The sequence below is a fragment of the Anabrus simplex genome, chromosome 5, assembly GCF_040414725.1.
Source record: "Anabrus simplex isolate iqAnaSimp1 chromosome 5, ASM4041472v1, whole genome shotgun sequence".
In the NCBI taxonomy this organism is placed as follows: domain Eukaryota; kingdom Metazoa; phylum Arthropoda; class Insecta; order Orthoptera; family Tettigoniidae; genus Anabrus; species Anabrus simplex.
The window spans coordinates 86,930,375-86,953,996 of record NC_090269.1 but is presented as its reverse complement, the minus strand read 5'-3'; the positions used below and the strand labels follow the sequence as shown (position 1 = coordinate 86,953,996).

At 38.4% G+C, this 23,622-nt stretch overlaps 1 protein-coding gene across 1 annotated transcript in view; it reads left to right on the top strand.

The window, feature by feature from the left end:
- Positions 1-23,622, top strand: part of LOC136874371 (FRAS1-related extracellular matrix protein 2) — a 138,580-nt gene that overhangs the window by 84,431 nt on the left and 30,527 nt on the right. Inside the window, exon 12 of the mRNA XM_067148008.2 lies at positions 21,373-21,493. Within this exon, the coding sequence (XP_067004109.2) occupies positions 21,373-21,493 (121 nt within the window). The remainder of the gene's footprint in view (positions 1-21,372; positions 21,494-23,622) is intronic.

Genomic DNA, 23,622 nt, shown 5'->3' with positions numbered 1-23,622 from the left:
TCTGTCACTGTGATTAGTCAGGTTGAGACTCATTGGTGGAAAAGAAATTCACCATCAGAATGTTGGCTGACAGGGTAGTAGAGATGGTGGTATACAATTCCTAACCACTCGATTGCCTTTCGAAAGCCTAGGTTCAAAATTCTAAACGTCTCCATATTGCTCATAATGATGGTGATATGCAAACATGTTTTAAGTCACGAATCATAAATTTGTGACATTTGAAGCCATTTCTTTTTCACTTTTGACCGCCGGGCTGAGTGGCTCAGACAGTTGAAGTGCTGGCCTTCTGACCCCAACCTGGTAGGTTTGATCCTGGCTCAGTCTGGTATTATTTGACGGTGCTCAAACATGTCTGCCTCGTGTCAGTAGATTTACTGGCACGTAAAAGAACTCCTGCAGGACAAAATTCTCGCATTCGGCATCTCCAAAAACCATCAAAGTAGTTAGTGGGACGTAAAAATCAATAACATTATTATTATTCGTTCATTCAACTTCACTAATCGGCCAACTAGGGACCAAGATAAGCCTCACTTTGCATTCTGGCATTTGTTCATTTTTCACTTGATCCACATCTTCTTCCTTAGCTCACTGTGTTCTTCTGTCCATTTCGCACCAGTTGCCCATTTCTCGTCCTGAAAAGTCCCAAAAGTCTTGATGGCTGCTCTGAAAAGATTTTGGTCTTCTGCATCTTCTGCTTGTATGCTCAGTTCTTCAAGATCTTTCTTGACATTAACGTACCACGGCATTGCCATTTTTGGTTTTGAGTCAAATATACTGAAGAAACATTTCGTCCATCGAGAGTTGATCATCCATCGTATATGACCGTAGAAGCAAACTCTGCCTTTACGCGTTATGTCCGTGATTTGCTCTAACTTAAAATATACTTCTTGCCTGGATTTTCTAATGTAGATGCCATTTTTGTAGTTTGGGCCAGGTATGGTGTGAAGGATCTTTCTTTCTTTCTTTCCTCTCTAAATCCGCAAACATTTCTCGGACAGGATCAAGCATTCAGATGCATACTGGTTTGATGACAGTGTTGTAGTGACGAATTTTTGTGTTCAGAGAAAAATACTTTTTCTTGTATATGTTGCGGGTGGTTTGGAAAGTGACTTCCGTTTTCTTGATTCTTGCTGCTGTGGCCTCCTTGTCAATTCAGTTTTGCTGGATCCATTCCCCAAGGTATTTAGATATATTAACACGGTTTATCATTCCATATTTGGTATTTAGTTGTGCCATATCATCTTTGATGTTCGACATTACTTCTGTCTTTCGAAAGGAAATTTGTAAACCTGTTTGTTCTGCTACTTCCTACAACACACATTGATCAGTTCTGTTGCACTTACAAAATTTTCCGTCATCAGGTCTTTATTATTATTATTACTATTTTTTTTTCAACCCAGTTAATTTATAACTGTTAGGTTTGTTGTGAACGACGGCTCACGACGCGCCTTCCATGTATTAACGAGAGAGCGAACGGGTTCGAATGGGATTCGAATCCCCGACCTCCAGGGTAGAAAGCCTGTGATTTGAAAAGTAGCAGGCATATGAGCACATCAGTGGCGTATACTGAGGGCTACCAAGGCTATCAGTGAAGCCCAAACCTCAAATGCGAGCGATGGAAATCTAAAGCACATTATATTGTAAGGATCTAACACATTGTTCCATTTGCAAACCTTGCAAGTAATGAGGAAACACGTCGCTTCGGAGACTGATATTGCAGCCCAGACTCTCGTCTCTTCCCATCGACTCGCCTCACGCGGCTTGCTCCTGTCTGGCTACAGGCACGGGGACCGGCGGAGGATAGCTGTGCTAGGCTTCGGTCCGTCAGATCGCCGCTGCTAGCTAACTATCACCATGCGTTACTCATCGTATATACTTCCTCACCTCATCCTTCTGTCTTAAATATATAGATAACGGAGTGCTGGTATTTCACTCCCGTTTACTTCTACATCCTTGTAGGAAGACACTGCAGGGCTTCTGTTATAGGAGTAATATAGTTTTCTTTTTATTGGTAGATCTGCTAAAATAAAACGCAATCTTTCAGATTTAGTGTTCTCTTTTGTTGGTTGGAATCGAACCCGTGATCATGGGTCTGACACCACCACTGATCTTCCGAGGAAGATAATTAACCATTGAACGATGGGTACGACTGCTGTAAAATTCAACATTGTTATTTAACGATTATGATGTCGATGTTAATAATAATAATAATAATAATAATAATAATAATAATAATAATAATAATAATAATAATAATAATAATAATAATAATAATAATGGGCCGATGACCTTCGATGTTAGGCCCCTTTAAACAAAAATCATCATCATCAATAATAATAATAATAATAATAATAATAATAATAATAATAATAGTGCATGGCATCTACATAGGCTTGGTGGTGACCTAATAAGGATAAAATGAATGGCGAAGACGTCATAAACACCCAGTTCCCAGTATAAGGGGGTTGATTCTGAAAATTGAACCAAGGCCGTCGGACCAAAGGCAAACATTCTCTCCATTTAGCCTCAAAGCTGGACTTCAATTTGCTAAACTTTAGGCTACCAACTTGATTGATCAGGTGTTGAGTATTGACGGTGGCAGAGGCCAGGGCAGTAGCTTGTGAAGCAGCCTTGACAACACAGCAGGCAGCTCCGTTGGCTGTTGGCTGCAGCTCAAAATGCTTGATGTTCCCTAAACCAACTATCGAAAAGGGGTAGCCTAAGTCTAGTGGTACCGGGCGAGTTGGCCGTGCGCGTAGAGGCGCGCGGCTGTGAGCTTGCATCCGGGAGATAGTAGGTTCGAATCCCACTATCGGCAGCCCTGAAAATGGTTTTCCGTGGTTTCCCATTTTCACACCAGGCAAATGCTGGGGCTGTACCTTAATTAAGGCCACGGCCGCTTCCTTCCAACTCCTAGGCCTTTCCTATCCCATCGTTGCCATAAGACCTATCTGTGTCGGTGCGACGTAAAGCCCCTAGCAAAAAAAAAAAAAAAGTCTAGTGGTAGCCCACGTCTTGATACCAGCATACGCCACTGGAGCACATCTATACATGAAGGGAAATTATAGGACAGTTTGTGTATGTTCATAACTCATAATTCATAAATGATTGTAATAATAATAATAATAATAATAATAAGAGAAATAACTGAGTATTTCAAAGAAGGATTTAGAATATTCGATGTTGCGTAGAACCTCGTAAGCCAAGAGCTTTGTGTCTCAATATTGTGAAACATCGTGTAAGTGAAATACGCACTTCTTTTGGGTTGGAAATATGTAAAGGGCATAGAAACAGTTTCCAAAGTGTTCTGGAACAATGTGTGTAATGCAACATGACTGGGTGGTTCCATGTGAAAGAACCAATCAGAGAACAGTGCAGTCATGACGTGAACTAGTGACTTGTGGTAGTGGTATGTGAATCAGTAGGATTATTCGAGAAAGAATAGAAAGAGACTATATAACTTGGTAACTAGTAAACAACAGGGCTTTTTGACTCACGACACTCGAAGGAGGCTTTTCGGCTGTAGAGGGGAGAACTGTTGGAGTGCTGGTAGACTTTGAGTAGAGCCGCAAGTACGTAGTAAAGTAATAGTAAGTTAGAGGGATATTAGGCTCAGAAAGTAAGTGTGATCACAAGGGTTTACCACACCGATTGTCAAAGTAGGTGTTGGAATTTAATAGCATAAGCCAATTGGGAAAGTAACGCCTCGTCACGTAAAACAACGGGTTCCAGGGATCGCTACGCGGAGACAGAAGAGAAGTAAGAAGAGCGAAGACTTCAGCTATACAGGGATCAACTATACCTGTAGTTAAGTATTCAACCAGTGAATACATGTATTAGATGTATTCTTGTGTGTGATTGGGAAGGACTCAAAGACTCTTAACAAGAATTGAAAGAGATCCGAAGGGTAACTGGTGTCAGAGATTTTGTGTTGTATGTATTATTGTATATATTGATGTGTGAATATTCTGGGTGTTAGAATATAATTAGTGTTTAAACTTTGCCAATCTCACTATACGCTCTCAGAACTCCGAACCCAAGTCCTCAGCCTGTTGTACATCCCTTAAGGTCATGACAGGTTCTTCAGTCGGTCAAAACTAATTTATGAACAAGTACATTTATAAACTACCTGAAATAGGATAACGTATGATAACAGAATTATAACTAAACAAGAAAAAGAGACAACTAAATTAAAAATAGAATTAATGACATGTTTTGTTTTTGCAAGAACATCATCAAACTCCATCAAATCACACTCAAAAATATTTAGAAATGTATAAACATTGATGTTTAAATTCTATTTTAAGTTCTTAAATACATGGAATTTGGAACTTATCTTAATGATTTCCTCACTTCTCTCCGGTCTGGAATACAAGTTACAAGGTGATGTAATGCTCTGTCGTTGGCGTTAGTCCAGCCACCAAATTAGTCAGTTAACTTTCCGTTACATCTGCTCCTGTTAGGTCAATTACATGCTGACTTGAGCTTTTAGGTTTTATTGCTATTACTAGCATGTACCTGCAGCTTTGCCTGTGTTTATTAATTCAACCATTAGATGTTTTCAAACTATTTGTTACAATCAAAAACAATGGCATATTTATTAACACACATCAATTTTACATAAATTGTATGAATTACATTATTTTATTTTTAATTATATTGTTGCTGGTATGTAAGTCTGTCTTTGACAGTCGAACTTAGCATGTAAAATGTAATTGGAAAAATGAAATGAACATTTTATATTTGTATCTTATGAAAAAATTAAACTTTCCATGTTACATTTGTCCATTTCGATCCAAACTGAGTTATTTATTATTATTATTATTATTATTATTATTATTATTATTATTATTATTATTATTATTATTATTTTCACTTCCGATGCTAAATTATTTACATTTTTACCAGTTATAACACCGCTGTTTCCTAAAGCACCTCACAACAAATTGTTAACGTTCCTCACCAACATCATGTTTTGTTTTCATAATTTAACACCTCTGCCAGTTACAACATTTTTGTCACTTTTGATTGGAGTTCTTGGTGAAGAAGAAGGAGGAAGAGGAGGAGGTACATTATGAAATTTCATTTATATAGATATATATTTCTCAAATAGAGATATCCGACCACATTTGCGGATGACCGCATGGATCCAGAAGACAAAGGAGGAGGAGGTCCAGGCAGCTGATTTAATTCCACTTCATTGCATTGTGATTCTTGATTTAACCATGGCAAAAGAAGACCAACATATTACTGCTCTTGTGCTAACCTGATAAGTTATCAATATTTAAAATACCACTTATAATATACAGTATATTACTATTAATAATGGTAAAAGGATCACTACAATACACTACACTACACTGCACTATACTCCACAAAGGAAGAGTAAAGACTCAAGAGAGTTTGGAAAAAATTGTTTTGGCAACCTCACACACCAAACATGGATCACTTACAACTTGAAACTCAGCATGGTGTGATTGACAGCTGGCTTCCAAGAACTGAAGCTGTCATGTTTTGTCCCCAAGTACTGTATATTATGAAATTTCATTTATATGCATATTTCTCAAATAGAGATGTCCGACCACACTTGCGGATGACCACATTGATCCAGAAGACAACACAGATACTTGTTTCCATCTATGTCAGACTTTCCAAGCAGACTCTTGTAGTTATACATGTTCTTCCTGAAGTTGAGTCCATCAGAATTTTAGCATGAACAATTTTTTTGTCTAGATTTTCCTCAGTCAATTGCATTATGTTGCACAAACCAATATCAGTATTTAGATTGTGAAGAAGAATATTAAGACACATCCAAATATATGTTTAACTTGTGAGGTGACATGCCTGAAGGTTGAAGAGAGTTAAGAAATTCAATAGGATAATGTACTACTTCATAAACATCATATTCTATGGAATCAATTCCAATGTACATTCACGAAGAAGAAAAGAAGAATGAGTGCATAATATTGTTATGTTCCTTCATTTCGTATTTTTTCATATCTAATTTTTATTATCATATTTTAATTCACGGTACGATTACAAAAAAAAATCTACGATCTAAAACTTGAAGACAAAAGACCAAGAGGGCGACCAAGACTCAGGTACAAGGACATGGTGAAGATTGACATTCAACAGAGAGGACATACTTTGGAAAGCATTGAAGAAGGAGAGAAGTTCAGGGACCGCAACTGGTGGAGAAGCCTCTTTTGCCGACCATCACTTAAGATGGAACGACGTGGGATATGTATGTATGTATGTATTTTAATTCCCCTTCCACATAGATACGACAAACATTATACATATAGGTTCCGATTGTTTCTTTTTTGAGTGACTGTACATTATATATCAACTTTCAAAATGTTCAGAACCTGTTGGTTAAAGACGTTAACTTGTTTTGCAACTTTCAGAAAAAGAATTAAATTTTTGTTGCGATGTGAAGAAAACCCAGACAAATATTGTACAATAATTTTTGAAATCTGTTTTTGGGGAATTTCAATACTATACTGGCCTAGTTATCCATTGTTGAGTTGTAGAATCCATTTACTATAGTTGGGATCTTTGGCACTTTACACCACTTTTAATTTATAAAACTTCATTTTGGACCAGAGGGTAGAATATTTTAAAATTGACTGAACAGGGGTCAGAAACAGCGAGGGTAAAAATTTCCTGCTGGCACTGACACATTTGAAGTGATTCAAAACCAAACCAATCCAAACCAAACTCCATGCTACAACAGACCCGAAGGGGCTTGGCCTACCAAGCGACTGCTGCTGAACCCAAAGTCCTGTAGAGTACAAGGTTTCATATGTTCGGCACGACAAAATATGCATCATATCAACATCTTTATGGAATTATATTAAAGTACTAAAATGTACATGTCAGGAGACTTAATTAGTTGATGAACCAGCCCAAAGCTTAGCCTTCTTATTGGCATATTTTCTCAGTGCTAGCTCCTTACTCTTTGCATTTGAATGCGTATCCTAATAAATGTCCTGGTCCTTATGTAGAGACAAATTATTTTGTCATGGAATGCTAGAAATTTTGACTTAATAATAGAAATAAGAATTTTCATTATGTTTTTGCATCTGGATACAGTCTTACAGTGAAACACACCAAATGTAATTTTGAACTGGGCTATGTTTTTTAACCACTCATGACTGGAATGTGTGAGGCCCCCTTTTTAAACAACCGAGATCCAGTAACAGGTCTCTTCTCGCACAACATTTTTGTCTCTTTCTTCGTATTTACTGTATATCGGATCACGAATACTGTATTATTTTACAAACTTTGAAATTTATTCAGAAATATAAGTTATTAGCATATAATAATGTTAATGTTATTGGATTTTACGTCCCACTAACTATGTATTTGAGCACCTTCACCACCGGACTGAGACAGGATCAAACCTGCCAAGTTGGGCTAAGAAGGCCAGTGCTCTACTATTTGAGTTGCTACTCAGCCTGGCTATTAGTACATAAAAATAATTATAGAAAATATGATTTTTATTCAGTCATTTATATCTGACACCTTTTTACTGTCTGAGCTGTAATAATGGAGATATTCAAGAGTTTATTACAAAGTGTGTCAACAACCAAGCATTGCTGACGAGGAAGTATTGTTATGCCATCACAGTAGCAAACTAACTGGCAACACAAAGTAATTTCTCATATAACATATTTCATTTAGGTATTTTCTTCCCCCTAACTTATCTCTTTCTTTCTTAGCTGTCATTTATTCAATGTCAACTGTACGGTGCACATTGAACTGCAAATTTCTAACTCCCTTTATTTAATTCTATATATATTAAGCCTCCCCACGCAACAACCATTGTCCTTCAAGATTCTAGAAAGAGAAGAGCTTTTTTCTAGCATTATGCTTCGCATCCATGTTTACTAAATTTATGAACATCTTGAGTAGACAACATGACTACAACTCAGTTGATCTTTAAATGGAAAGCAGCATCTCTTATAAGCCAGCCTATGTTGATTTCCTTGACCAGCAATTTTAAGGATTACTTTTACAACTTTTTAATGTTATACGGTGCACTGGGCTTTTTTATGAAGCTCTATTTTTCAACATAGTATAGTGCATCTCTCGATTCTTAAGCCTCCACGTGCGACAATCACCTTCCTTCAAGTTCCAAAAAACAGAAGAGCCTTTCTAGCATCCATGTGTTATTATATTTATGAATATCTTCGGAAAATGATGTGACTTTGGCTCAGTTGTTCTTCAAATGGATAACAGCATCTTAAAGGAGCCAACATATATTGAATTCCTTGTCCAGCAACTTAGGGATTTCTATCTTTAACAACTTTTTTAATGTTGTACAATGCACTGGACTTTTTACTATCTCTATCATAGAGCTACACGTCTCTCAAATCTTATCTCATTTTCTCACATGGTATGTACAATTTTGAGACCTTATGTGTCTTTACATTGTTTAATTTCTTTGATACTTATGTATTTAATTTGCTTTAGGCTGATGTTGACTTACTGTTAGGTCGAAACTAGTCCCTAATCATATATGTAATTTAAACTCTGTGCAGTTTGTATTGAAAAGGTGGACCTTAATAATAATATTATTTTAACTCTATTGTTATTATGATGGTTGTTGTCATCATTGTCTTTATAATATGCAAAATAATAATAATAATAATAATAATAATAATAATAATAATAATAATAATAATAATAATAATAATAATAATAATAATAATGTTATTAGTGTTACGTCTCACTAACAACATTTACAGTTTTCTGAGACTCGAGGTGCCGTAATTTTTCCCATGGGATTTCTTCTACATGCCGACAATTTATAGCACCACACACGTTTCCATAATATGTTGACTGCATTTTAATCAGTAGAGTGGTTCTACTTCAGATACTGACAACGCGAACACTGTTCATGTAGTGAACCACTATAAAATTATTATGTGCTAATAGCCGGGCTGAGTAGCAGTTCAGATGGTAGAGTGCTGGCCTTCTTAGCCCAACTTGGCAGGTTCGATCCTGTCTCAGTCCGGTGGTGAAGGTGCTCAAATACATAGTTAGTGGGACGTAAAATCCAATAAAATTAACATTGCTATGTGTTAATAACTTATATTTCTGGATATGTTTCAAGGGTCGTGAAATAATACAGTATCCATTATCCGATATACAGTAAATACTTAGAAAGAGACAAAAATGTTGATCGGTCAGTCACTTGCTTTGTTGGCTTACGCTGCATGAACCATCAACGATTGACCCCAAATGTAAGCATACAAATTGCAGAACATAAAAACCTCTACAAAAAGGTCTGCTATGGTATATACCTATTTCCAACCGGTTGCCCTCTATAACTCCTTAAAATTAAATAAATATTTCGATATTATCCTTGAATTCCTCATCAAAATAAATTATTTGACCTCCTCCAGTATTTTATAAGGATTACAATAACCTTATCAGGACATTATTTGCATGAATGGTTCAGAAGTTATGACCATTTTAGACTGTAGTGGTAATACGTGTCAGCAGGACGGGCGAGTGCTGTCTTCATATCACATGACGTCACGCAGAAGGCGGCCAGGGAGAGAAACATGTGAGCGCTATGCGGGAAGGCACTCCGCTGACCCTGGAACCGCTCTCGCATTACTTCAGGGTGATGTCATGCTTACTTAGTCTTTCAGACTTCTTCTTTCTTCATTTCTCCTTTACAGGCATTCGTACACTTCTAAATCTCTCTTTTCCTGATGAAGGATATCCTCCACATACACTGCCACCCAATCCCAGGATTCCTGGTTTCGTAGCATCACAGAAATAATATTATCTGGTGTCAGTTCTCCCAATTCAGTTTCCACACATCTTCTCTTTATCATCCAATGACCGCACACAAAGAAGGTGTGAAGTGCATCATTGATGTTGTCACAGTATATGCATGCTGCATCACTTGCTCTGCCCACTCTATGCAGTAATTTTTTGAAATATCCATGTCCTGTTAGAACCTTTGTGAGGCAATAGTTGACTTCACCATGAACCCTTTCAACCCAGATATCCAAGCGTGGTACCAGTGGCTTGGTCCTTTATCCCGAGGGTCACTTTTCCCTCTGAGTTGCCATTGCCTCATCCGTTGACTGAAGGCACGCATCTTTGGACATTTCTTTCCCAGCTCTCCTTGGGTATGTCAGATTTCTTGTCATTCCAATGCAAGTAGATCTATTGGGGCTATTGCTTCCACTGTGAGGATTGCAGGTTCATAAACCGTGCGATATGCACATGTAATAAGTAAAGCTGTTGTCCGTTGTACAGCAGCTATCCCTCACCGATATCAAGCAAATCTCAAGGATTCAGCCAGACTTCAGAGCCATACAGGAACACTGACTGAACATGAGAAGGCGTTGTTTGCTGGGTTTTGGACGTTTAATATTTCCCATCAGTCTACTAAGTGCAGTCATGTATTTTACTGCCTTATCTGTCACTCTCTGCCGGTCCCGTGGTGTAGGGGTAGTGTGCCTGCCTCTCACCCGGAGGCCCCGGGTTCGATTCCCGGCCAGGTCAGGGATTTTTACCTGGACCTGAGGGCTGGTTCGAGGTCCACTCAGCCTACGTGATTAGAATTGAGGAGCTATCTGACGGTGAGATAGCGGCCCCGGTCTAGAAAGCCAAGAATAACGACCGAGAGGATTCGTCATGCTGACCACACGACACCTCGTAATCTGCAGGCCTCCGGGCTGAGCAGCGGTCGCTTGGTAGGCCAAGGCCATTCAAGGGCTGTAGTGCCATGGGGTTTGGTTTGGTTTATCTGTCACTCTCTGAATATGATTCCAAAATATGAGCTTGGAGTCAAGTGTCACTCCTAGATGTTTTGTACTTGTAGACATTTCTATCACTAACTCTCTAACAGTCCTATATCTCGACCCTTTTCCTCGTCAAAAGAACCATCTCCATTTTGTGTTCTGCTAGTGTTAGCTTGTGACTCATCATCCATTCTTTTATGTGCCACATCACCTGGTTCAGTTTGATTTGAGCCATCTTAACATTATGAGCCATTATCAAGGCAGCCACATCATCAGCGTAGCCCACAAGCTTCATATCCTCTGGCATCTCCAAATGTAACAAGCCATCGTACATGATGTTTCAAAGATCTGGGTCAAGGATCAATCCCTGCGTTGCACCAGCCATCAGTCGTTTTGCCCTTTGTCCATCTTCCATATCATACAGCAGAGTGCGATCCTTGAAGTAGTCTCTCATTATGCGTATAAGATACTGTGGTAGCTTGAAAGTTTTTTCAAGAGCTTCCAACATGTTGCTCCATCTTGCCGAGTTGAAAGCATTCTTCACATCCAGGGTCACAAGAAGTGTCACTGTACGGGAATGATGATTGCCCGTTTGTGCTCTTTCTGCTGTATTCACCAGCTCGCACACTGCATCCATCGTCGAGTGCCCTCTCAATCAATGCTGGCGAACAGATAAATCCCCTGCTAGCTGCACTGCTGAGAGAATTCTGGGCTGCAGAAGTTTTTCCAGACCTTTTCCAGCTGTGTCCAAGATATATAAAGGTCTATAACCACCAGGTTTTCCTTTGCTGATAAAAACCAATCGGGCCATTTTCCATCGGGCACTAAAAGCACCCGCTTGCAGGCAGTGATTGTACATATTCAGCAACAGTTCTGGACAGATTTCTGATATTATCTTTAGCACTTTTGCAGGTATACCATCTAGTTTCTAAGAGAGCTAATAGCTCTATTCAGCTCTTCTACTGTGAAGAGGGGTATATCATCCAGTTCTTTTTCATTGTCACAGTCAATCCTCTCTGGATGATTGGGAAATCGTGTATCCACAATTTTTTTAATGGTTTGCGGATCTATGCTCAGGGTTGAATATGTCTCGAGTTTCTTCATTACAATCTTGTAACATAATCCCCATGGATCATCTTCTACTTCCTTAGCCAATGCCCACCATTTATCAGCTTTACTCTTTCTAATTGCGTTGCGGAGTGCCTTCTTTGGTGACTTGTACTCTGCTGAGACTGAGGTATTCTCTGGACTGCCTCTCATCCTCTGAGCCCTGCGTCGAAGTTGCAGACAATTCCTTCTCAGTTCAACAATCTCTTCGGTCCACCAGTCTGCTGGGTGCTTGCTAGTTTATGGTCTCTTTTGGGACATTGAGACATTGCATACTTGCTGGATTAGCTGCATGGTGAGTTCAACACATACACCAGCTGCTTCTTTCCCTCTACAGCCAAAACATTTTTCTGTTATGTTCTCCATTCCATTCTGTATTATAGCATGAAACTTTAATAATAATAATAATAATAATAATAATAATAATAATAATAATATGATTAATATGCTTGTTTGGTGTTTAACACATTGGAGATGGCCATATTTGAACGTGCTATCCTCCAGAAATCGCAGGATTTTTAACATTTTAAAAAGTTTTTTTTACAGTTAGGTAAAGCAATGGTTGTAAAAACTGTTGGAATAATTAGAAAGACCTGACTTTCCACTTTAAAAAATATGTTTTAATTATTATAATACAATGGTTTATTTTTATACATTTATGAACATTGTATGTTTTACAAGCAAAAACAAATTTTTTCCTGTCGATGCTATGGATACCAGTCAAGTCAATATTTTAAAATTTTGCAAATATTGAGAACAAATCAACTAAAAAATACTACTGATATATACATAGTCTAGCCTACGAGGTCAGTTGGCATGGGTATCATTGTTTACAAGTAGTAATTAGCTTTAGTGTGGTAGGCCTTGAAACAATCCGGCATACACAAACCAATATTACAAATGCTGCAGAACCACCATGTTTCCCTCCTAATTCTCTTTCCATTATTCTTTTGCCCTTTGTCTGAACATACTTTACAGTACCTAGATGCATACTGCTTCCCTGTGGTGGGCGGAATTCTTTTTTTCTACCATTTCAGTTGCTTACGTTGGAATGGATAATAACTAAGGAACTGATCTCCATGATCCATTTCAGTTTTATTTTTATTGTAATCTTATACTAGATCAGGCTTTTCTTTCTTTATGTTTCCCCCCTTACATTTTACCTGAACACTTGTCATTTTTGCCCCGTGCCTTGACGAAAGACAATAAACATCCCTTGTGTCTTTCCACTTGAGTGCAGGTAAATGTTGTTTACATCTGAATAACACTACACCCTCTCTCAACTTAGTTGTTTTGAAAATTGTTGGTAGGTTTCTCCTTTTTTTTTTTTTTTTTTTTTTTTTTTGAACTGGCCTATTGCCATTGTTTTTCTGCTCCACAAATGATGAAACAGTGGGACACTGGTGAAGAATCTAACCATATGAATAGTGTGACCCTTGTTGAAATAAGGATCACATAACCGATTTATTAGTTCCTGAACCATATTATTTGTTCCCCCAGCTGACCCTGTATAAATTTTGCAGTTGCAAACGTAACCAGATTCTGCATCACTGACAATGTAAAACTTGACTCCATATTTGTTTGGCTTATTCTTTATGTAAACACGGTAACCTACCCGGCCTTGGAAGGGACATGTGCCCTTATCAACTGTCAAATTTTCAGTGGGATAGAAATTTTCTCTACATTTTTTAATAAAATAGTCATAAATCAGTCTTGCATACGTATGTGGAAACAGCAAGAAAGATTGAATTTATGTGGCCATTACCTGGTAGATGTTCTGCCGGCTGAAGAAAGAGCCTCCTGGCCTAACACACACACTCAGAAAGACGACGATCAATTGGCAAGGAAACTTGAATAGCCGCAACTTATATACCCTCAGGGAAGGTTTGAGAGAATTCAGGACTAATCCGGACACACCTTCTCAATTTTTATTGGCTAATTCAAAGTGAACAAGAACTGTGGGATTGGTTGAAAATTAATTACAAAAATTCATGATTGGCCAGATTCAAAACTGGTGGAAAGACAAAGAAGTATTGCCAACCCAAAAATAAATGAACATAGATTCAGTTATGAAAACCTAGAAATTCGAAACTTCTTTAAGTTATAAGTTCCTCCACCTTGCACCAGAGTGCGTAACCATAATTTTTTTGTAGTGTCACCTGTGGAAAAATGTCCAAACTTCTTGATATATAGCAAAACAAAACAAGGAGAAATTCAATCAGTTTAGGAAACTTCACAATGACACAATTACTTAATATTTCAGTAGTGACAGCTTCCGATTAAAATTCCAGCTTCATGTAGTATCAGTTTCACCTTTTGGTCACTAGAGGAGTTCATTAAGGTGCTTATTTTGAATGAGCGGAGTCGAGGTGTACCTCCTGGTACAATTATTATTATTATTATTATTATTATTATTATTATTATTATTATTATTATTATTATTATTATTATTATTATTATTATTATTATTATTATTAATATTATTATTATTATTATTATTCTTGTTTCGTTTCGGCCAACTAAGGACCACGTCATTTCAACTGTTTCCCTTGAGCTCTACTGTTGGTCCAGTACTCTTTCATTCGTATACGGTGTTGCTCCTTTCGTTCTTCCGTCCATGCCTTTCCAGTTTTCATCTTCGGCTTTGGTAGGAAACTCTTGATGTTCTTGGAGATTTTTCTTAAGTGGGACACGCTCCTGGATATCTTCAAATGAGATCTCAATCTCCTGCAGATCTTTCTGTACCTCACTGAACCATGCCCCCTTTGCCTTTTTCTCTTGGAGGAAAGTGAAAATGCGGTTGGTTAACCGTGTTGAATTCATTCGCGCCATGTGTCCATAAAAAGTAATCCTCCTTTTTCGCATCACATCAGTTATTTTCTCCACATGCGAGTACAACTCCTGGTTGTGCCGTCTCCTAAACTCGCCGTTGTCTTTGACTGGACCTAAGATTTTTCTCAAAATCTTTCTTTCCTTGGCCTCCAATTTCTCCATCATGCCTTTTTTGTTCATGGCGAGACATTCCACAGCATATAAAGCCTCTGGCCGGATAACAGTGCAATAGTGTTTGATTTTTGCATTCGGAGATATAGATCTTTTGTTATAGACATTTTTAGTCAGATGGTAAGCCATTTCCATTTTATTCATGCATGAAGAAAAGGCTTCTTTTTCGGACAAGTTAGGTTCTATCCATTCACCAAGATACTTAAATTTTTCAACTCGCTTGACTTTTCCGTGAGTCCCTTCTAGCTCACTTGGCGCCAGTTTGATGTTTGTAATGAATTTCGTTTTCTCAAAGGAGATTTGGAGGCCCGCCTTTGCAGCTTGTGTTTGAAGCTGGTTGATCTGCTTCGTGGCCACATCCAAGGAATAAGGGAAACTGCGAGATCATCTGCAAATGCTAGACAGTCAATTGAAAGGTTCTTGTTCTTGTGGCCTAGTCTGACTCCGCTTTCGACTCCTTCATAACTCATTTCTCTGCACCATTCACGAATCACTTTCTCAAGAACGTAGTTGAACAACAGAGGCGAGAGACCATCTCCTTGCCTAACTCCTGTCTGTATTTCAAAGGCCTCTGAAATCTCTCCTCTAAATTTCACTTTTGAGATGGTGTTGGTGAGAGTCTGTTGGATGATCACTCTTGTTTTACCGTCCAAGCCAGATTCCTTTAAGATCTGAAATAGGGTATTTCTATCAATTGAATCATAGGCCTTCTTAAAGTCAATGAACGTTACTACAAAAAGCTTGCTCCTTAGTTTAAGATATGAAAGGATAGATTTCAGATTCATAATCTGCTCCACACATGACTGTCCTTTCCTGAAACCTCCTTGGTAATCACCCAGCTCTGGATCTAGCTGTTCTTCTGCCCTGATTTGAAGAGCTTTCGAGAGAATTTTGTAGGTTATAAGTAGGAGGGAGATGCCGCGATTGTTGTTAACATCTGACTTGTCGCCTTTCTTATGAAGTGGGTGGATTAGGACAGATGTCCAGTCACTTGGAAGTCTTTCAGTGTTCCAGATTTCATGTATGATGTCCGTTAATTTTTCCACTGCATTGTCACTAGCAAACTTCCACAATTCAGCTATTATCGAATCTTCACCCGGCGCTTTATTATTCTTCAAGGATTGGATAATCTGTCCGACTTCCTCTTTCGTAGGTGGAGCTGAATCTCGGTGAACTGTTGTTTTATCTTCAAATGTGAATCTGGACATTGGGGCCTCGCAGTTAAGAAGGGATTCGAAGTATTTTGCAAGGATCTGGCAGTTTTCCTTGTCGTTATGGGCTAGGTTTCCATTGGAATCTCTGAACTGTAGGCTCGGTGGGTCGTATTTCCTCAAGTTGCTTTTAAATGTTTTATAAAAGTCGCGTGTATTGTTCTTCTTGAAATCCTGCTCAATTTGAGCCAGCTGGTGTTTATCAAAAGTACGTTTACCGCTGCACACGGTTTTGGCTGCACACTTTCTCTCATTCACGAAGCTTGTCCAGTTGACTTGGTTCTTTAGCGAGTTCCATTTCTGCCAGGCGAACTGTCTTTGCCTTATCGCTGCATTGCATTGACTGTTCCACCAAGCATGCTTCCTGGGCTTAGTAAGCTGAACCGTCTCTTTAGCTGTTTTGACCAGGGCCTCGCGCAGTTGTTCCCAGTTCTCTGCATCCATCGATTGTAGTTTCTGAGTGACTTCATGGTTAGATCCTAGTTTTTCTCTATCAAATCTGTCAATCCTTTTGGCTCGAACTCTCCTTGTGTTTCTCGGGAGCAGTTTGATTTTTATCTTGGATAGATTATTATTATTATTATTATTATTATTATTATTATTATTATTATTATTATTATTATTATTATTATTATTATTATTATTATTATGCCGGAGGTACACCCATCCCATGCATTTAAAACTAGCACCATGTAGAAGGCCATCTATAACAAGAAATTTGAAACTCATTTTGGAAATAGTTTGAACATTTCTTGACAGATGTCGCTACTATCAACTTATGTTGCGCCCTCTGGGGTGAAGATGAACTATTAATTGTCAAAGTAATTTTGTGTATCAAGGTTTTCTAAACTGAATTGTTTATAGTTTGTTTTTGGTGTTCTAAATTTATCAACACTTCTATCTCTTCTCGCCAACTTAATATGTTAGCCAGGCCGATGACCTTAGATGTTAGGCCCCCCTAAACAACAAGCAAACATCAATATGTTAGCCAATTAGAAATTTTGTACATTTATTTAAGTAACCAATCATAAATTTTTTATATTTATTAAATTAACCAATAGGAATTGAGGGTGTGTCAGGGTTTCGACCCAGAGAAATCCGGAACCTTCCTCTCCACTATAAAAGCTGGGACGTTTTGGGCCATGTTGTCTTTGTGATCACTCCAGTCAAGAGGTTTAAAGTGTGTTCGTAGTGGAGGCAGGGGGAAGGGATCCCTCTTCGGGAGGTCCACCAGCTCAAGGTTAATGGCAGATTCTGCTTAACAACATAATAGTCTTTGAAAGCTAGCTCGAGGGGAAAATTTCGAATTTTTTTGCAATGTAACCTTTATTTCTTAATGTAAATTCTCAAACAAGTTTAAAGAACTTAACTGAACTTAGGGAATAAAGAGTGAGGTACCCTCTGGCATTCCCTCTCAACTTGATATTGAGTTGACTATGATTTTGTAACCTTTAAATCTATCTCTTAATTTTGTAAACTTTCTCTCCATCTAGTCACCTCCATAGCATAGGCTTAGCCTCTGTAACATCGGGCCATAAGCCCGCATAGGGTTTTAAGTATTTTCATGTGAATTTCAAGGAGTGCAAGTGTTTGCTTCCTAACATTTTTCTTTTCGACCAGTAACTGTAACCTTTTGTTTTTAAATAAGGCCACGTAGAATGGGTACTTGTTACCCCTGTTTAAGTCAACTATTCATTTCATTTTAAGGCAAGTCAGACTGTTGAGCCAATAAGACAGTGAATACTGTTTGTTTTGTTAAATGTAGGTTGTGCTTTTGATAGATCTGGAACATGAAAATCTTAGATAATAGTCTCCCAAAGTGTAAACCTGTAGAGCAAAGATGCTCTTCCTACTAATGAAAAAGTTGGGATATCCGTTTCCTTGACTGTTGATTGAAGGAGCAGTAGTGCTCAGGTAAAATTTGTAATTAGGGAGCTTCAAGCTCATATTGTTAAATTATTATCTGATAATTCTAGACCTCTCTAAAATTGTTATTGAAGCTTACAAGCTAAACTCATGTACCTGATTAATTGTTGTTTTCTAACCCTGTTTAAAATTTGAAAAGAAAAGAGAGAAAAAAAGGAAAAAGAAATATAGCCCAAATTTTAAAATTTTAAAATTAATCTTCTGTATTTTGTATATCCACCCATTCATGCCCACACCTTCTTTCACCTCTGCGTTCCTTAGAATCCCTAGAACAATTGTTATTATTACCATTACATCATTGTTATTCATTGTATTTGTACTATGAAATAAACTTGGGTAACTTTCCTTATCAGGAAACGAGGCGCCCATTTTCAATTATTGCGGGGGAGGGGGGGTGCAGTTTCTTAGCGCTGCTACTGTATAAAGGATCTTCTGGGAAGTATTTTCAAGTTGTATTCTCCACCAAGATAAAGGAGTACTGGAAATTCAGAAAAGCTGACAAGTGTTATCCATTATCATAAGTGTCTAAAATGCAATGTTAAAAAAAGAAGTGATTCAATTTTATATAGAACACCTATCATAAATAATTAAGTAAATTTTAACTCCATATTCATGCAAATTAACTGTGTACAGTGTGCATATATATATATATACACCTTTTTTCTGCCGATACCTAGTGGTATGCATTACAGGCACCTTTTTTTCTCAGGTTTTTATAAAAAATTCAAATTTATTGACAGAGAAATTTACTGTAGATATTCCAGCAGATGGTTGTATGTTCACAAACTGAGTTTTCTGTTTTGATTCTTGCAAGTTGGTACCATGCCCTCATGTTTTATAAGCTTCATAGGTTGGTAACGCAGCCAGAAACAGGAAGTTGTGTTCATTTCCAATTGTTTCTAATGAGCAGGTGTTCGGGTTTTGAACTAATCTACTTTAAGTTAAATCAGTGCAATCGTTGTTCAAAATGTGTAAAATCTGTAGAAGGCTGAAGAAATATAAGTTGTCAAATCTGCATGTCATCCTGTAAAATACAAAACTAGCACTGAAAATACAGGTGGTGAAGAGGATGACGAAAACCAAAATCATCAGGTTCAAAAGTAAGCAAATTCTGATAATAACTGGCCAGAAAAACGGAAAGTTTCACAACAAATGGCTTTGCGAGAGAAAGGATTGGATGGTTATGATGAGGATACATCAAAATGTGTAAGGGCCATTCAAAAAGAAATGAGTCAGAGGCTATAAAATGAAAACATATATTGTTATTTCAAAAGTATTGGCCAGCACTGTTAAGGCACATGTCCCACTGCGACACAAGGTGGTGAATGGCCGTCTTGTAAAATTCCTGGGACTGTGTTGTTAACCAGTTCCGAACGTACTACTTGACATCATTATCCAAGGTAAGTTGTTTGCCTCTCTGAGCCTCCTTTAGTTCACCTTGGATTTTTCGGGTTGTGGTGACCCTGCAGACTTTGTTGCTTTGATGTGGGTTCGACACCATGTGTCATCTCCAGCAACCACTCATGACAGGAACTCATCCCCTTCCAGGCATAGTGCAGCAGATGTTCAAGAGAGATGTCGATTCAACATGCTTCCTGTACTGGTTGAATACTGTGAGGCACCCACTAGGCACACTTTTAGCAAAATTTCAGTCTGTCCTTAATGGTGGTGTGAAAACTTCTGATGCTCACTCCGACCTCTGCAGCAATGGCTACTACCATAACTCGGCATCCACATGGTGGACAATGGCATCGGTAATGCGGTGTGGCGTTCCAGACCACGCATCATTGGCCAACGACATCTGTCCTTCTCTGAATCACTTGTGCCTTGCATTGACACTTGCAACGGACATGCAGTGTTCTCCATACACTTGTGCCATTCTTTGATGAATGTTCGTTCCCCTCACTCTCCTTCTGCTGTCAGTAAATGCTCTACACCCCTTTGCTCTTCTTTTAAAGCCTCCATTTCACTGTTGTCAGCATGACTGGGTGCAGTGGATGATTAACGGGTGCGTGTGCTCGCTCTGTCGTCATGTGGTGTGCACCCATGTCTCTCCAGCAGTGAGTTTAGGACCTTGACGCTCTTATAGGTATCGCACCTTCTTCCGCAGGCAGTTGCCTTATGATCCTTTCAGTGGTTTTAATTTTATAGCCTCTGGCTTGTTTCTTTTTAAATGGCCCTCATATTATATAAAATCAACTTCATGGTCCGTATCACACTGTAACAGATTCACAACTAAGTATTTTTTTAAAATTTTAATTTATTTTTTTATTTTTTATTTTCCACCTCGTCGGTACATTAGTTGCTTATGGCAACTTATTGGTTAAAAGTGGTACATGTTTCGTGTATTATTAACATCTTCAGCCACATAACATAACACTGTTTAGATGGAAAATTCATATATTGACAAAGTATCAATGCTTTGAGAGAAAGTGTCCTTAAAAATAGCAAATGACAACGTTAAAAACAAAATGTATCGACAAGGCAGAAAATAAAAAATACTTAGTTGTGAATGTGGCCCTCATATATCGAAAATGTAGAAGTTGTAATAACACCTACATGGTAAGTACTGACACCTTTTCTCCCAGAAAAAGAGCACTGTAAACATATATACAACATAGAAATGGTGTGAATAAATATATTTGAATACATATTTAATAGTATTTTCTACAGATTATTTTATTTTTTACACTTTGCTTTATGTCGCACCTATACAGATAGGTCCTATAGTGTCGATGGGATGGGAAAGGGCTAGGAGAGGGAAGGAAGTGACCATAGCCTTAGTTAAGGTACAGCCTTGTGTGCAAATGGGAAACTACAGAAAACTGTCTTCAGGGCTGCCGACAGCTGATATCTGTATGACCCAAACCATGCAGCCACTTGCTCGGTATCATTATTATTAATGCTAGGTTACAAATATAATACATCTCTAGCAGGGCCTCTCAGAGTGCATGCGCCGGTGCATTGTGTGGTGCAAGGTGCATAAGACAACTTTGCTAGGTTGACCAGAGTGCACATCCCATACTCCTTGAGTTTGAGCAATAACGCTGTCTCTTTCTTTCCCTACGCCTGTCTCGCTTGCTCCGCCTGTTTCCCTCTTCTTCACTCGTTCTGCAGAGCTCACCACCCGAGCCGAGTTGAGCCGAACTTAGCCGAGTTGCCCCGAGACAGAATGCTGGTCCGAACCTAGCCGAGTAGGACTCGTGCACAGTGCACAGAATCTCTGCGCCTCATTTTGCACGTGTGAGATTTTGGACGTTTGAGAGGCCCTGATCTATAGTATATCTTTTGTTTTAATTCATGCAAACTAAAGGAAATAAGATTTGTTATAGTCCAATTCTTAATATTTTCAGTGCAGTCTCTGGTGTGACTTCGAGAAAGAACAAGGACTTGAAGTGTACTCTTCATTTGATTAAATCTAGCCCAACCTTTGCACATCCTCTACAAGATTGGACATTCATCTCTAATTATGCTGTAAGTATTGGAAAGAAACAAACAAGAGTTCATTGTTGTAAGGATTGTAGCCACTCTATTGTTACTGTTATTTAAGTCATCAGGTCAATTGACTGGTATAATGCAGGTTTTCTATCTCACCATATCATGTGATGGTCTACATCTTTCTTGCCTTTGGGATGTTACCAGGTGTGTACATAAGTTTTTGCCAGTTTTTTAAGGAAAGAAAACACATAATTTTCGAGGAATATTCATTTTTTGTTTCTTCAAAATATCGGCCATTGGCTTATACACACTTTGTCCATCTTTTAGGTAAGTTATGAATACTATGCCAGAAAAACTGCTTGTCTTTTGTGGCAAACCATTTGTCGAGCCATTTTACAACTTCCTGGAAATTACTGAAGTGCTGCTGTGCGAGCATGTGTCCCATTGATGCAAAGAAATGATAGTGAGATAACACCAGGTCGGGGGAGTATGGCGGGTGCGGGAGGCTGACCCATCCAAGCTATTTCAAGGTGTCTTTCACTGGTTTTGCTGTGTGAGACTGTGCATTGTCATGTAACAAAATCACTATGCCATGTCTTCTGGTCCATTCTGGTCATCTTTCAATCAATGTGTGATTTAAATTAATCATTTGTTGGTGAAAGCGTTGTGCATTGACGGTTTTGCCGGGCTTCAAGAGTTCATAATACCAGAGTGCGCACTGCCTTTCACATTGAAATCACCACGTTTAAATTGTCGAAAACATGTCTCACATGTTCTAATCGATGGAGCGTGTTCACCATATGTTTCTACCAGCAAATGATGACTCTCCACAGCCGCTTTCTTTTGATTAAATAAGAAAAGCAATGCATGCCACATACGTTCCTTTTCCGGCACAAACGTCGACATGATCGCTGAACAATACAATACAGATGCTAGTGTTTGGCGGACTCAACTTGTGTGTGTTGATAGGTTAATGTCAGACGAACAAACTGACCTATGTGTCGAATTCATATGCTGCGTACTGTTTGCTGGCACCATCTCTTAATGAAACTGGAAAAGAGTTATGCATGCACCTGGTAATATAAGGCCTGTTTTTTGAAGTCTAGATCCACCTTCTTCCTTATGACCTTGGGGTCATCACTACATGTGGATTTGACATAGTTTTGTGACCAAATGCTCTGCCTTAAGCCGGGTCTCGACTAATGAAATGACGTATGGCTTTTTGTGCCGGGAGATCCCAGCACGGGTTCAGCTCGCCAGGTGCAGGTCTTTTGATTTGACTCCTGTTGGCAACCATCACATCGTGATGATGAAATGATGATGAAGACAACACATCACCCAGCCCCCGTGCTGGGAAATTATCCAATGATGGTTAAAATTCCTGACCCTGCCAGGAATTGAACCCGGGACCCCTGTGACCAAAGGCCAGCACTCTAACCATTTAGCCTTGGAGCTGGACAGGTCTCCACTGATTATTGGCAATTTTAACATGTTGTTGTTAAATGGGTCTCCACTGATTAACATTTAACAATGACATTTTAAAAATTGACATGTATACGAACATTTGCTTCATAGTTGACGTAACATTTTAACTTAATATTTTGAAGTCAAATTTAACTTGTTGGCATGTTTTCCGGTGGGATTGGAAAACATGTTAAATCAATTCATTGTTTGTGTGGAATCAACATTGCTTCGGCAAAGTTTGCATAGGTAAAGTACATTAACATAATGCTGAGACATTCTCAGAAAGTTTTAAAATCCAAACCTGTCTTCTACTTTCAAGCTCATTCAGAATTTCGTCCTCATAGTGCCTTCTATTCATATATTGTACCCACATTCTCCTTTCCTTCCTTCTCAAGAAGGGCCACTGACCCTGATGTTAGGCCCCTTTAAACAGCAAGCATCATCATCATCATCATCATCATCATCATCATCATCATCATCATCATCATCATCATCAACATCTATGTAATTAGGATACGTCTGAACGTAGTTTAAAAATTATTGTAGTATATTGTAGTATCTTACTAGAAATTAGTGTGCTTATTCTGTTATTGTGAAATATTTGTGTTTAGAAACTCTCGTACTAGAATTCTGTTGTAATTAGGATAGGCTTAACTGTAGTTTAGAATTTTGTAATACTTGTGTATTCCTTTCAATATTCA